General features: G+C 49.7%; 1 protein-coding gene across 2 annotated transcripts in view; it reads right to left on the bottom strand.

The window, feature by feature from the left end:
* SVIL (supervillin) overlaps positions 1–16,114 on the bottom strand; it is a 138,714-nt gene that overhangs the window by 66,310 nt on the left and 56,290 nt on the right. For both annotated transcript variants that reach the window (XM_040992550.1, XM_040992551.1), the window contains exons 2-4: positions 7,322–7,416; positions 1,980–2,037; positions 1,733–1,884 (exon numbers count right to left, since the gene is read on the bottom strand). In XM_040992550.1, coding sequence (XP_040848484.1) covers positions 1,733–1,884; positions 1,980–2,037; positions 7,322–7,416 — 305 coding nt within the window. The remainder of the gene's footprint in view (positions 1–1,732; positions 1,885–1,979; positions 2,038–7,321; positions 7,417–16,114) is intronic.

Raw genomic sequence — 16,114 nt, forward strand, 5'->3', positions numbered from 1 at the left:
TGGCCCCAGAAAATATCTTTTTTCTTATATAAGGATACATCAAAATACTTATAGAAGCGGGGTTCAAATGACAACCTCATTTTGGTGCGAGGGCACCTGCATATTTGTATGTGCAAATCTTACTTTGAGGGCTCTTAGCTTCCATAACAGCTTGTAGAGTACACAATTCCTAATTAACATTTCAAGACACATCTCAGCCTGCTAGCTATTTAAGTTGATTCTAATTTCTTACCGTTTATCTATTCATTTTTATTTACAATAAGGATGAAGTAAGAGAGAGGTCTTCGTTCACCAGCTCACACTTGAAATGTCTACGATAGCTTGGGCTGGACCAGGCCACAGCTGGAGACAAACATTCCGTCCAGATCTGCCATGTGGGTGGCACAGACGCAGGGAAGTGAGCTGGCACCTGCTGCCTCCCAGGGTGCATGTTAGCAGGGAGTTGAGTCACGAGCAGAGGCAGGACTCGATCCGGGCACTCAGCTCTGGAGGCTGGTGTCACAAGCGGCAATTTAACCTGTAGTGCCACCGCAGCCACTCCCATTCTTAAAACATTGATTTGATGCGTATTCACTTGAAAGTAAGAGCTATTTCTAATTTGTGTTTATCCTGAGTTTCCAGTTACAACCACCACAGGCTCCTACGAAGAGAATTATTTGATCAATAAGACACCTACTAGACTGTCAAATTATTTTTCTAGAAAGTCTGCATCAATTATACTTTGTTTGGCAGGAAACAAAGAGAGAAAGCATGTATTTTTCATCTGTGCAATCACCCTTTCAATTCTATTCCTATTCTCTGGAATGCTTGCTTTAGCTCTTCACTCTACATTTTATCAACTGGCAGTGTTGTTTTTATTGGTTTATATAATCATTCTTAAAAAGATTGTAAATTTTTATTTGAAGGAGTTAAACAGAAGAAGAGAGAAAGAGGGAGAGAGAAAAAAGAGAAATTTCCCATCTGCTCGTTCACTCAGTGGGTCACAATGGCTAGAGCTGAGCCTATCTGAAGTCGGGAGCTGGGAGCTTCTTCCGGGTCTCGATGTGGGTGGAAAGGATCAAATACTTAGATCTCCTCTGCTGCCTTCCCAGATCATATGCAAGGGGTCATAGCAGAGGTGGAGCAGCTGGAACGTGAACTGGAACCCATCGGGGATGCTGGTGTGGAAGGCGCTGGCCTCAGGTAAGTGTAACCTTATGTAAGAATAATGATCTGGTCTGTGCTTCAGAAATACATTCAGACCTTGCCAGTGGGTTAATCCCATTGTGAGTTCTATGCACCATTAAAAATATATCAAAATGTCCTTCTCCAAGGTCAACCAGAGTATTGGAAAGCCTCTAACAGTGACTTGATATAACCATGCAGAAACAGGGTTGTAGTCCATGTCCTGTTTCAATGTTCCATGAGTGTGCCAGGCGGTGACATTCCCACATACTGAAATGACTCATACAAGACGAAATGTTACATATACACACAGGTTAACAAGCCTACTCTTACAGGGGCCAGTTTGGCTTCTAAAGCTCAGGGCTGGGAGCCACCATTCCCCAGGCTGGGCATTGGGCAGATTGTTCCAACCTCCTATGTGGAAACAGACTTAATCTCTTTGCTGAATTTTCCAACAAACTTTCGGAAGCCACTTTGTGGCTCATTTTCCACCACCTTAGGGTGCAGGGCGCCGACCTGAGGGTGTCCACCTCCTTTCCGCCCCGCCTTGGGGGCACCGCGTGCTCACCGGTGTGCGGGCTGGCAGGATCCGAGGCGCGCATGTATCTGGGCGTGTCTTCCTCCAGCAGGCGGTGCGTCACCAGGCCGGTGCAGCTCTGCAGGAGGAGGGGCTGCGGGTCATTCTCGATGCCTTCGAGGCGCCTGGCAATTCTTTCTTTTCTGCACGAGACACCAAACAAGGGCTGATGAGCTCCATAGAAGATGCTCAAGAACGGAGTGGTTGCCGGGCCAAGCTCTGGAGCTTTCCATCTTACCTCTTCATGTCTACAAATTCTTTCGTCTTCGGTTCAAAGATCTTTCTCAATTCTGCCACTAAAACGAAACAAAGAGTCCCAGTTTAGGAGTCAGATACTCATAGGCAGACCACACGTTTCTGGTTCTGCGTCATTCGTGACTTTCAAACCCATTAGGTTGCTACTTGCTTGGGGGGCTGCTCTCCAGGGAGTTGGGTGAGCACAGGTGTCAAAGAGATGAGCATGGGCGACCCCACCCACACACAGACCCACACACAGACAGGACCAGGAGGCAGAATCATCCCGGTAAGGGAGCAGGTGGTGTCTGACCCAGGGCAGCCAAAGGGAGCCCAGTTGGATGGAGCAGGCGTTCTCTCTTAATCCAAGAAATGCAGCTTCCGTTGGGTTTCACGAGTGCTCCTTTTGAAAGACAGAATAATACAGAGAGAAAGGTAGAGAGAGACACACACAGAAGGAGAGAGATCTTCCTTCTGCTGGCTCCCTCCTTAACAACCAAAGCTGGGCCAGGATGAAACCAGCAGCATAGAATTCCTTCAGGGTCTCCCAAATGGGTGGTAGAGGGCCAGATACCTGGGTCATCCTCCGCTGCTCTCCCAGATACGTTAGCAGGGAATAGGATCGGAAGTGGAGCGGCTGGGCTTGCGTAGATACTGGTATTACAAGCAGTGGCTTAACCCCCTATGCTACAGTGCCAGTCTCATAGCAAAGTATCTTAAGCGTTCATGACAGAAACCACTGACAGAAGTAGAGGAGGATGCTGACTTGCATGGGACCACCAGGAGCCACAGCCTCCTTACACCACCTCACCACTGCACCTGTGACTGTAGGGACCTCTGAGATGGACGGTGCTTCCAGGAACACCACATGGCTCCCATGGATAGCCACAACTTGGAGCCACACAGACCCTAGCTGCCCCCTGGCTGGCTGCGCTTGAAAGGAAATGTCCCCATGGACTTCCCGGCAAAAAGTTCGGTGATGACCGGTGACCCCAGCCTCCCCTCTCTCCAGCAGCAAGGGATGACAGGAACACAGATTTGGCTGAGGCTGGGAGTGTCTCCCATGACCCTAACACACAGGGACACTTGCTTTGATGCCAGGCGACTGTTTTTTTGGGAAATGGCCTGAGTTGGTCTCAATCACATCAGCTCACAGGGCTTTTCAGAGTGCTTCACTGGGGACCTTGGACGGGGCAGGAAGGGGAAGGAGACGGGGGTGACCTCAAAGTAGGGTGACGGACATAGCGACTCTGAAGTCCAACAGAGGGAGGGTGGGAGACAGAGTGAGCTCCCGCCTGCCAGTTCGCTGCCTGCATGCACACAAATGATGGAGCTAGGTCAACGGGAACCAAGAAAGAGCCCGGAAGTTCCACCTGCATCTTCCACGTGGGTGGCAGAGACCCAGTTGCTCAAGCCATCCCCACTGCCCCTCAGGGTTTACCTTAGCAGGAAGCTGGAATCGGCAGGTGTGGATCAGGGCTAGAACCCAGGCCCTCAGCCTGGGATGCAAACATCCTAACCTCCAGGTCAAATGCTTGTCGCTCAGCTTACTGTGGAAGTTGCCATCCACACGTCAGACATCACCCTGCGCTGCGTGTGGACATGACATGCTTTTTGTTTGTTTAGATGACAGCTTCCTTCAGACTTCAGCTGACCTGCCTTTAAAGGTAATTTGAAAGATAAATCTCCCAGCTGTCTCCCCTAGGAGCAGGGTGGCAGGAGGCAGAGCTATACCTGCTGTCCACCGTTCCTACTGGCTTGTGGGGCAAGGGGCAGCCTGAGTCACAGCAGCTTCCCACTGAACAAGTTTGCTCTATTGAGATTGTGGCTGTAAGACTTGCACAACCTAGCCATGTCAAAGCCATGTTCACGGGTGTGCTACACCGAAGAATGCGACGTGGGTTATCTAACCCCCAGAGAGGAGGAGGGGGTCATGTTTTTCCTAAGACCCCGCAGGCAGCTGTTGGAAGTGAACCCCAAGTGCCCTGAAAGGCATGTCTGAAACCTGCGCCCCAAACCCAGCTCTGATGGATGAGGGATGCTGTACTAACAGTAACGGGAGCTACATAGCACAATTCGTTACCTTTCTTCCCCACAGCTACTTAACTTCAGTAAGAGTCATTCACACACAGGGAGTGTCATCCAACGTTCACCGGCCATATTTAAGACATACTGCTTGGTTGTGGCTCTAAATGGATTTTCATAATCACTTTAATTTGATTAGATGTCTCATTGTTACATTTTTTTTTTCTGTAGAAATGACACACCCTAAGAATCCTGTACAAAAGCTAAGCAGCAAGATGCGCCTTGTCACCTGCTGTTTCTGAATTCTGGAAGGGCAGGTTAATTAGCCAGGAGATTATACCCATCTCCCACCAGGCACTGGTGGCCACGCTTGCGCATGCACAAGGACCAGGCTGAGACGGACACAGCTGAGGGACATGACTGTGGTTTATCAAGAACCTGAGCCTCGGCCTGCAGCAGAGACAACAGAGAGTGGGATGGGGAGCCAGCTGTCCTCTCGGGGAGGAGACCACTGCCCCTTCCTGGACATCAGGCCGAGCCACCCACCTTGAGCATGGCCATCAGACAGCCAATGATTTCTGTATGTAGGAGAGGAAATCTTGGACCTAGCACATTAGCCTAGTGGCCTTATCTTGCATGTGCCAGGATCCCATCTGGGTGCCGGTTTGTGTTCTGGCTGCTCCACTTCCCAACCAGCTCTTTGTTTGTGGTCTGGGAAAACAGTAAAGGATGGCCCGAAACCTTGGGACTCTGCACCCATGTGGGAGACCCGGAAGAAGCTCCTGGCTTCAGATTGGCTCAGCTCCAGCTGTTGCAATCACTTGGAGAGTGAAGCAGCAGATATAAAATCTTTTGCTCTGTCTGTCCTTCTCTCTGTAAATCTTACTATCCAATTAAAAAAAAATCTTTAAAAGAAGAGAGAGAGGAAGTCTCCACGTTGCATATTATTTATATGTTATATTTTTATTTGTATGCATTTTATTTGCATGTTCCCTTATTTGCAAGGGACACACAGAGAGAGATCTTACGTCTGCTGATTCACTCCCCAAACGCCCACAATAGCCGGTGTGGCCAAGTCTTAGCTGGGAGCCAGGGACACTCGTCAAGTTTCCCGTGTGGGATACTTTCCCAAGTCCTTGAGCTGCCTCTCAGGGTGTGCGTGAACAGGAAGGTGGACTGGAAGTGGAGCACCTGGGAATTAAACCAGGCCTTCTGACACGGGTTGTAGTTGTCGCACATGGTAGTGCAGCAAAACCCATCCATGACTTTCACACCTTAAATGTGTGCTTTGTGCCAACAGGGCTCTTTCAGGAGACAGAGGAGTAGATTTGGTCCAGTTCATAAACCCTCCATGGACTTGCTACTTCAAGTTCAATAGAGTCAGAGCCATTTATCCTTCGATTGCTTGTTCGGGACCCGTAGTTAGATGAAGTCTCATTGGGGGAAAAAAATGCTCAATTTCACATCAGCAAAAAATCCCTCCATAAACACATAGAAACTTCTGCAAATTTATACACAAACAGAAAGATCCATGTCATTAAAACAAAATCACACTCACTTTTTTTTTTTAAAAAGATTTTTTTTTTTAAATTGGAAAGGCAGATATACAGAAAGAAGGAGATACAGAGAGAAAGATCTTCTGTTTGCTGGTTCATTCTCCAAGTGGCTGCAATGGCTGGAGCTAAGCCAATCCGAAGCCAGGAGCCAGGAGCCCCCTTGGGGTTTCTAACATGGTCGCAGGGTCCCAAGGCCTTGCTCCATCTTCCACTGCTTTCCCAGGCCACAAGCAGGGAGCTGGAAGTGAAGTGGAGCAGCTGGGATAAGAACTGATGCCCATATGGGATGCCAGCGCATGCAAGTCAACAATTTAGCCATTAGGCTATTGCACTGGGCTCACTTTAAAAAATCATAATGAAATTGCTAAGAGCTAACAGACTAAATCATTAACATACAAGATGGAACAGCAAAAAATTGGGGCTAGCAATGTGGTGGCATAGGTTGACCCACAGCTTGTAACGCAGGCATCCCATATGGCAGTGGTCCAAGTCCTGGCTGCTCCACTTATGATCCAGCTCCTTGTTAATGCACCTGGAAAAAACAGAACAAAATGGCCCACATCTTTGGGCCCTTGTGTTGTGCCGGTTTTTTGAAACCCCCAGATAATCATCAAGTCTGAAATCGGTGCTGAGGCAAAAAGGTGGTTTATTCAGGTTAGCCTAGGTCTCCCAGCCACCTCCCCCAGCCCAGCATAGCTGGGCGGGGGAGGGGCAGCCGCAGCAGAGGCTGCAAGGATCCACAAGGAGGACCAAAGAAACGCGAGCCAGAAGAGCCAAGGGAAACCCCAGAGCCCAAGCCCCCCAGTTCTTTTACATCTTAGGCTATTAATTATACAGTCATGACTTAGCAGGCTTCTATTGGTGGGTTTAAAACAAGCAACTTTTAAAAAGTACAAATCGATGAGCTATTGGGCTGTGAATCTTATCAAACACCAGGTACCTCCTTCCTGAGGAGTGGTCTGCCTACGTGACCTGCCAGGTGTCCTGCCGGGTGTCACGTAGACTATCAGGCGTGAGGTTCACACAGCCCCCAGCCAAGCCATTAAGGCAGAATCACAAAAGGCAGAAAACGCCTAGGTTCTTCACTTGCACCTGCTGAGGAGACCTACACGAGGCTTCTGGCTCTTGGTTTTAGCCCGGCCCAGCCCAGGGACATGGGGTAGCAGACAGAAGATTTCTTTCTCTGTAATTCTACCTTTCAGATAAAATAAAATAAATCTTTTTGAAGGGTTTGTTGGCAATATCTGTGTCTTTCCAGATATTCCTGCCATAATTAATAGGGAACAAAATCAGAGAGAGTTCAGAGGAAATTAGGGAGAGGATGGACTCTGGTGCTTCTTATGCAAACTCGATCGTTTAAGGGACCTTACTGAGTCAGAAACATAACCCTAGTTCGTGCATAAAATCACCTCTGGTTACTGAAAATTATTCTACACTCAATGAGGCTAACCTTTCTAGGTAACACTGCCCGAGGGGTGGATGCATTTTGTAAGATGCTTGGTACATAGTTCAGGTGCCCACCCCACATCACAATGGCTGGGTCTAAGTCCCACGTCCAGCCACAGCCATCCTCCAATGAAAGGCTGAGAGCACCTCCAACTAAAGAGAAGGAGCAGGTGCAGAGGGGAGCGTATATGAACCACAGCTACTCTCCCCGAAGGAGACAGAGGGTGTTTATCACAAGGACATCACAAGGAAATGCTGATTCCGTGGTACCCACAGGCCTGGGTACCAGCAACCCATTCAGAAAAAGAAAACTCCTTACCTTTTGGAAGTGCAGCTAGAAGCTTAGCATCGATCCCTCCTCGCTTGTGCTTCGGGAGCTGTTCTTTATCTTCAGGGTAGCACTCCTTCTGAAAGCTAAAAGTCCTTCCGTGAATGAAGTGCTAAGACATCCACTGGAATTCAGACACAGGCTAGGGTGTGGACAAGTGCAGGACGCAAAGGTGCTGCAGCTGTTCCCACCTGTGCGCTGAAGAGCACAAGCTAAACAGGTGCGGGTGATGCGACAGGTGGAACTGATGCTGAGATGTAGCAAGTGGAGCCTCCACTTGCAAGGCTGGCAATCCCCCGTGGGTGAATGAAAGGCTTCTGTCTCTCCTCTCCTCCTCTTTGTAACTCTGCCTTTCTAATATGCAAATCAATAACACTTCAAAATAAATAGGCGAGTGTCGATCTCAAGTGGAAGCTTTTTTTTGTGGGAAATGAGTTGGAAACTTCGCTCATAGGAGCTGATTATGATTATGTGTGTGTGTGTGAGTGTGTGTGTGTGTGTGTGTGTGTGTGTGTGTGTGTGTGTGTGTGTGTGTGCTGAGCCAACAACCACATCTGCATTACCAGGTGATGGAAACATTGTTGCCACAGGAATTTTAAGCCTTTCACTGACGGCATCTTCTAGAGCCTGGAAAAGCCGTGTGAGGCGTGGATGGATCGTTCAGCCTCTCTATTCTCATTTCTTCCTTACAGAGTCAGCATCTGCTCTCCGGCGACAAGATGACACCAGTGAGGCAGGTACCTCCTCCAAGCAAGCAGGAGCTCAGCCGAAAAGGCCTGACAGCTCAGCCAGATGTGTAGAATGAAAGGAGGAGCAGAAATGGCTCTAAGTGGAGTGCTTTCCCCATATGCTAAGCATATAACAGGAGCAGTATTTTCTTGGTAAGGTTTTATTTATGTGAGAGTCAGAGTGAGCCCACACTCCTCAGAGCTGGGTGGTCGGGAATCCAATTCAAGTCTTCCATGTGCGTGGCAAGGACTCAGTTACTTGAGTCCTCACTGCTGCCTCTCGGGGTCTGCATTAGCAGGGAGCTGGAATCGGAAGCTGGAGCGGGCATCCCGTCCCACATTCTCCCAACACAGGCATCACAACCACTATGCAGCTAACCTGACCACATCTTAACTGTTGCTGTTAAGATCCCGTGAGATGCACACAGGCTCAGTGTGCTGCTAAGCTGCTTCGCCAGCGCCCACACTGGCCTGGCCCCTGCAGCGCATGTCTGCGCGGTGTGAGTTCTCAGCGTACAGCAGCTGGGAGAAGAGCCCTCCTTGGACCAGGCCCACCTTCAGTTCACCATGAGGGAACGGCTGCCTGGTCTGTCCAAGGATGGGATTCAACTTGACGGCTTGCTCTGACAGCAGGCATGAATGTGCCAAGGTGGCCGTCCCCATTCCATAGCCCCCTTGCAAAAAAAAAAAAAAATGCTGGCACAGGTGATGGGGGATGGTCCCAGGGACACCGTTGCCTATGAGGGACACAAACTAATATTCCACACCTAATAAGGACCAAAGTGACACTCGCTTCAGCTTCTGTGTCGAGAGAGGTTTAAACGCCCCCCCCCCCCGCCCCCCAGCCGTCTCTTTCCTTGCTTTTCTGTTCCTTTGCAGCCCCCTTCTCACGTCTGTCTTCCGCTGCACAGGAGAGAAAGGCCTGTGAAAGGTGTCTTTGAATTAAGGCCATCTATATTCTTTTCTATACCCTCATGGATGATTGGCGAATTTAACGCTAAGCACCCCACCCCACTGCCACTGTGCGGAGCTTGGGTAGTGGTTCTTGTCTGTGGATCCGCCCTGTGGAGCGTACAGAGGGGGGACATGGCTGAAGATTCCATCTAAGCAGGCACACGGATGCTCAACCCCCAACATGGACACTCAACTTGAACGACGGCTGTGCATTTCCCAACAAGGTTACGCCAGGGAACCTTGTTGGAGCTGAGTGAACCTTGAAAACTTCCCGATTGCGTGCGCATGACTGGAGCTGTCTCTCCATCAACGCAGAAAAGCCCTGCCCTCAGCAGCTTCCTACAAAGTCTTGAGAGAATGGGCTTTTGCAAACTACGCTCCACTTGGACCTAGGACACCAGGAAGCTTGCGGAGGCCTCCAACCTGACTTGCAAGGCGGTGATTTTTTTTTTTTTTCATTGCTGCCTGGCATTGTATTTCAAGAAAACAATCAGCCGCAAATTGCACTCTGCTTAGGCCGGGGGGATCTCACCTTAACGGGAGATTTAAATGCAAATTTAAGCGTGGGGGTGGGGGCAGCCAGGGCTGGTCTGGATGAAGCTAGAAGTGGGAACTCTATCCCTAGACAGCAAACATCTTCGTATTTGTCTTTTCCTCTTTTTCATCAACAAGTCCAGTGAAGGTGGTATTCCACCGCTATTAAGGTGAAGTGGGTTAAGTTACTGCTTGTGATGCCAGCATCCAGTATGAGTGCTGGTTTGAGTCTCTGCTGTTCTGCTTCTGATCCAGTTCCCTGCCAATGCCCCTGGGAAGACAGTGGAGGATGGCACAGTGGCGTAAGGCCCTGGAGCTACGTGGGAGATCCAGTGGCGTTCCAGGCTCCTGGCTTCAGTCTAGCCCAGACCTGGCAGTCACTGCACACATTCTGGGGAGTGAACCAGTGGATGAAAGACCTCTCGCTCCAGTTGTCAATCTCCGTCACTCTGTCTCTCAGATCAATGAAGAGGCGTGCGCGCACACACAGACACACACACACACACACACTCAGGGGGTGGAAAGATTAGCTGGTGTTGAGCACTTTGCTGTGCAAGTTCATTCCAGGCTCTGTGCGCACGCATGCACCTGCCTTTCTGAAACAAGCCACCAGCACCAGCGCCTGTGCAAGTCGCCCTTCTGTGGAAGCACTGGGAAGCCCCCTCTGCTAGGATAGCCCCTGCCCCCTGCCCCCTCCCCCCCAGCTGGCTTCCCGCAGGCATTCTCGGGCTCTGCCTCCACTCCTGATCTGGGCTGCAGCTGTGTGCTCACCGCCCTTGGGAAGATGGGCCCATGACCTCGAGCCCATCTCCACCAGCCCCTGAGCACAACGATACTCCTCTGTTTGCCTCTTTCCCGATTTCCCGCTCCGTTCATATATTCCAGATGAACTGAAATGTTTTCGTTTAAACGCTCCTTTATATCAAAGCACTACTTTTTATCACTTGCTTTAAAAACCAATCAACGGGAACTGACACTGTGGTGTAGCGCTGGCATGCTGTATAGGTGCCAGCTCGTGTTCTGGAAGCTCCACTTCCCCTCCAGCTCTCTGCTAGTGCGCCTGGGAAGGCAGCAGACACTCCTGGCTTCTGGTTTCGGACTGACAGTTCCAGCTGTTGTAGTCACGTCGGGGAGTGAACCAGATAAAAGGTCTCTCTGTGTGTCTCCCTTTCTCTCTGTGTAGCTCCGACTTTCAAATAAACAAGTCTTTTATGAAAACCCAATGACTAGTGCAAGATAGGCAAATGTATGGGAAGGTTTCTCTGGAAGGAGGTTGTGTACCTCCTGCTTCATGTATGTTGGTGTGACAGCCAGGAAAATAAATTGCTACAAATACTGACAAAAACTAGAAAGGCATGCATTGCATAGCAACTCTTATAAGCCCCTTTTTCCCTCCCTCCTTCCCTCCCTCCCTCCCTCCATCCATCTTTGGAATAGAATATAATCAGGAAAACACCTCTTACACGAAAATGCTAAGAAATCTCAATACATTCACACAATAAGTTTTTACATTAACAAGCTTCAAGATAAACTATTTAGAAAGTTATTTAAAACACAGAGAGAGAATCTTCCATTTTCTGGTTCACTCCCCAAATGCCCATGACATTGTGAGTCAGGTGGAAGTCAGGAGTGGAAACTCATTCCCGGCTCTCCCACATGGGTGCAGGCACCAGAACCGACTGAGCCATTAGCTCTGTCTCCCAGAGTATGCATTCATTCACAGGGATGGGTTGTAGGTGGATGCAAATGGCATCTTAAGCAATAACCAGGAATCCACACGGCTGCCTTGAGCTTGCTTCTGCTCCTGCTCCGCTCCCAGGCCAAGCCTGTTGATCCTTAGGAGGCAGAGAGGCGGGAGATGGGGTGGGGAGGCTGGTGCTGCCTCAAGAATGTGGCCAAGGCTGTAAAGGGGCTGCTCGTGAAAGCCAGGCAAAATGTCCCATCATCCCCATTATCGTCCCTGAACTTTCCTGCCCCAAGGATGCTGACCAGCACAGCGGCAACACTGGACCGGGCACACGACTTCCTGGAAAGGAATTCTGGGCCACTGAGAAAGTTACTCTATTGGCTAGTCCCACGGCTGACCAAATACAGGTGGCCCAAAGTCTTGCCAGGGTCCTGGAGCCAGCAGGATGCCAGCACACAGCAGGTGCGCTGCCTGCAGGGTTGGCCACACCTTGCTCCTATACCACCTGCTCCTCACAACTGGTACTTGCCACCTCCACCTTCCTTTCTCTGCTCTGGTAGTGTGAGGTGCCATCAGCCCTGCTTCCAGGGCCAGCTCTTTTCCCAAGGTGTCCCCTTAACCTACTTAAATGTCTCTTAGCAGCAAGAGGGGACAGCGGGGACAGCAGGGGGTGGGGGGTCTTTAGAAGGGAGTACGGGATACTTTCCTGGTACCTTCATCTGGGTTACCGAGTGGGGTGAGCCATGGGGACTTTAAAAAGGAGGGTTAAGTGCTAACTTTATTTTGGTGCAAAAGTAGTTGACATTTATGCACACTTTTTTATGTGGTATGGATTTCCAAGTACTTTTGTGAAAAATTCTCATATTAGTATTTTTTTCTCTTTCATTGTGTTCGAAGGGAGAGAGAGGAAAATGGAGGGAGGGAGGGAAGTAGGGAGAGGGGGAGAGAGAGCTTCTACCTCTTGGTTCACCCCCTGCTTTATGCGAATGCTCACGGAATGCCAGCTCTTCCCGGTGAATGCTTTAGGAAGAGGAGCCCCGGAGTGGAAGGAGGGTAGGTCTGGGCATGAGTCCACCTTGCAATCCACGGCTAGCAACTCTTGGGGTCTCCACTTGAAGCATTAAAATACATGGTGACAGGGGCCTCCTAGGCTGCGCTGGCTGGTCCAGCTGCTCACTGTCAGTGTCCTGCGTCACGGGGTGGTAGCACATGGGTCAGGAAAGTTAGCACTCACAACCCCCGAGGTGGAGATGGGAATGATAAAATTAGACTCACACGAACCAATGGGTGGTTGATGAAAGCAAGGGAGGGCAGAAGGAAGACAGGATGGGTGAAGGGAGGGATAAAGAGAAAGAGAGAAAAAGGGAAAAAGGGGTTAGGTTCAATTCTTGTATCCTTACTACGTTTTAAATAAGCAGGGTGGCACAGTATGCCACTCCTCTGCTTGTGGCACCACCTTCCCAAGTGATCACTGGCTCTAATCCCGGCTGTACCACTTCTGATCCTGCTCCTTGCTAGTGGCCTGGGAAAGCAGCAGAGGATGGCCCAAGTGCCAAGTGTATCCTGACGTGGGAAACCCAGAAGCTTCTGGCTCCTGGCTTCAGACTGACTCAACTCTGGCCATTTGGGGAGTGAACCAGCATATGGAAAATCTTTTTGTCTTTCAAGCAAAATAAATAAATAAAAAGCACCTATAGTTTCCCTATTTGGTGGACAGATCACTGAAAGGATAGTATGAGCCGAGAGGCAGGTGTGAGAAGTGAAGATCAAAGGATGGGCCTGGCGGCGTGGCCTAGCGGCTAAAGTCCCATATGGGCGCTGGTTCTAATCCTGGCAGCTCCACTTCCTATCCAGCTCCCTGCTTGTGGCCTGGGAGAGCAGTCGAGGGCGGCCCAAAGCTTTGGGATCCTGCACCCATGTGGGAGTCCTGGAATAAGTTCCTGGATCCTGGCTTCAGATCGGCATAGCATCGGCCGTTGTGCTCACTTGGGGAGTGAATCATCAAGATGGAAGATCTTCCTCTCTGTCTCTCCTCCTCTCTGTATATCTGACTTTCCAATCAATAAATAAATCTTTAAAAAAAAAAAAGATCAAAGGAGTCATGACATGCTGGCATGCTGGCATGCTGTCCTTCCTGGTTGAGCAGGCCTTGCCTCTTAAAGCAAGCTGCTTCACCTATGTTCATAAACCTAATAAACCACACTATGGGGAGAAAGCGCCTTACCAAGCCTTGAAACACACGAGCTAGGAATTGGATGGAATCCTTTTAAAATTTCAGTGCCCGTTTTCCCAAGTGAAGATTTCACACGCAAAGGCCACTGTTACCTGAGAACTTTTCTTTGGCGTGGAAATCCAAGGAAACTCAAGTTCTTGTTGAAATCTAAGGAGAAAGGGAAGAACGAGACATGGAAATCGTTACACAAGTTGAAAGGCAAAGGAATTCCTACAGGCAAACCTTCCCGGACCCCCTCACACCTAGGAATCAAGACAAAGGAAATGGTTAACTAGATATGAAATCAGGATACAAAAATGACACCTTCTAAGAATGAAATGCTACATGTAATTAGCCACAGGCAAGGGATGGCTTTGTTTTGTTTCATTTCTCCTGAAAAGCAAGTCTCCACACTGCACGGGTTACAGAAAACAGTCTGACCTGGTTGGATGCTGTCATTCAAATGTGTTACAGCCATCAGGGTAGAGAGACAGAAAACAAGAAGAGACTTTGGCAATTTTAGGCCAGGTAAATGGTGCAAAAATCCCATGCTTGAAACACCTGAGATGTCTTCCAGGGGGATAGAAAAAGACTTTGTTAAGAACCGGGGACATCTCAGCTGTGACTTCAAAGCCTCCTTTAAATATAGAAACTGGAACACATCAAAATGAGCACTCATTGATTTTCAGAGACAAGATAATACGTGATGTGAAGCCAGCCGCTAACAATTCCTCCAGGAGACACACAGACACACACACACACACACACACTCACAGTCACACACACATAGTCTCACACACACACAGTCTCTCTCTCACACACACACACACACACAGTCTCACACACACACAGAATCACACACACACACCCTCACACATACACACACCCTCACAGTCACACACACACACACACATACACACACTCCCAGCGAACAGCTAATCATAAGCAGGCACAGGCGAAATTTACCACCAGTCTCACGGAAAGCAATGTGGCTTACAGCTTTTGGCACGGGGACCCTGGGTCCATCAGCAAAACCACGAGAAATCTCCCCCAAGGAAATGCCTCTTACTGCGGACTATGGAGGGGCAGAGGCTGTGGGGAGGGGGTGGGGGTGGGTCAGAAAAGGGGCAGCAAGCGGCCCGGATACAGACACTTCATTGTCCATGGGAAGGCATCCTTGGGGCTGGAATGTGGGGGTCCGGGTTGGCCACAAGTGCAAGCTGTCATGCTAATGACAGCTGTTCCAAGCATCCTGTTCCAAGGATCCTGTTGGGAGTTTAAAGCAGCAGCCACAGCAATGGCAGAGGAGAACGCCCCAGTCAGAGCCCCGCAAGATACTTTTGGATACACACACACACACACACACACACACACACACACACACACACACACACACAGAGGCCAAGCCTCAGATCTGGCCTCCGAAACAACCTCTGCATTTCCCTCAGCTGACTCCAGCAGCCGGCTTCCGCAGTTAAAGCACAAGTACAGATTTTTTTTTTTTCCCTCCTCGCCTCCATGCTGGCAGGGGGAAGCCCCTGACAAGATGATACTTTCTTCCCCATGATCTCACACACACAGTTCATGACAAAAGCCTCCACTCCCACTGCCTCCTGGAAACTATTTAGCATACACAGCGTTTGGTGCAGACATAGGATATCCCTGGGACAGGGCAGCCATGGCCAGGATTTCCTCCAAAGTCAGGCAGGTCCAAGTTAATTTGTGCAGAAGTCAGTGCCCGCCCCCGAGGTGGGAGCAGCGTCTTTTGCCGAAAGTGGAGGGGGTCCAGTATAAGCTGGTCTGGGACCTCCCGGGGACACTGGAAACTGCCCTGTGAGAACCAAGGGCCTCCATCCGACTACACAACGTGCGGCTAACAGCACGTCGGGCAGGTTCTCTCTCCTTACCTTGCTGCTCAGAGAATCTGAAAGTTCCCAGACAGCTGCAGATCTCAGGGTTTCTGAGCATGGCTGCAGCAGCTTCAGCACCACGGAGCCCACACCACGGCTACACGTCTCAACCGGCAATGAATGGCTTTGGGCCCGTCTCAGCAAAAATTGGGTTGAGACCTTTTTTTTTTTTTTTTTTTTCTCAGCGCAAGGCTGGAGCGATCAGACACTTGTGTCCTTGAGCGCGTGGTGAACACAGAGCAGGAAGAAGCTGCAGGCTAAACCAGCTCACACCCCATAATCAGATTACAGCCAGGCTTGGAGATGTGGGCCCAGACGGGGCTGGGGGCTGGGACACACATGCCCGGGAGCCTTGCACAGTCACAGACAAAGCCCCCACACACGTGCTTTAGTGAACTGGTGAGCAATTGAGCCACGCCCGCAGTGTTGACACCAACACCCCTTTTTTTCCCTAAAAACAAGCACACACACAAAAGAAAAAAAAAAAATTAGACTTTTCTGGGTGTTAGCGGGGAGAGAAACTGCGGACAGACTCTCCCAGGCGGCTCTGAGTATGGCTTTGGCTAAATGAAATGAAATATTTTTCACCCAACAAGGAAGCTGAAAACTCACACTCAGGAGCTGAGATTTATAAACCACATCGGAGTGAAAGCGTGGGAAGTAAAAGGACCCCGTAGGCCTAGAGGTTCAACCATTTTAATTGGAGACAGAAGTTGCCGAGCCAAACTTTATGCATCAGACTGCGCCCTGTTTATTTCC

This window comes from Ochotona curzoniae, unplaced genomic scaffold (genome assembly GCF_017591425.1).
Source record: "Ochotona curzoniae isolate NIBS_2020 unplaced genomic scaffold, NIBS_Ocur_1.0 contig_78, whole genome shotgun sequence".
Taxonomy (NCBI): domain Eukaryota; kingdom Metazoa; phylum Chordata; class Mammalia; order Lagomorpha; family Ochotonidae; genus Ochotona; species Ochotona curzoniae.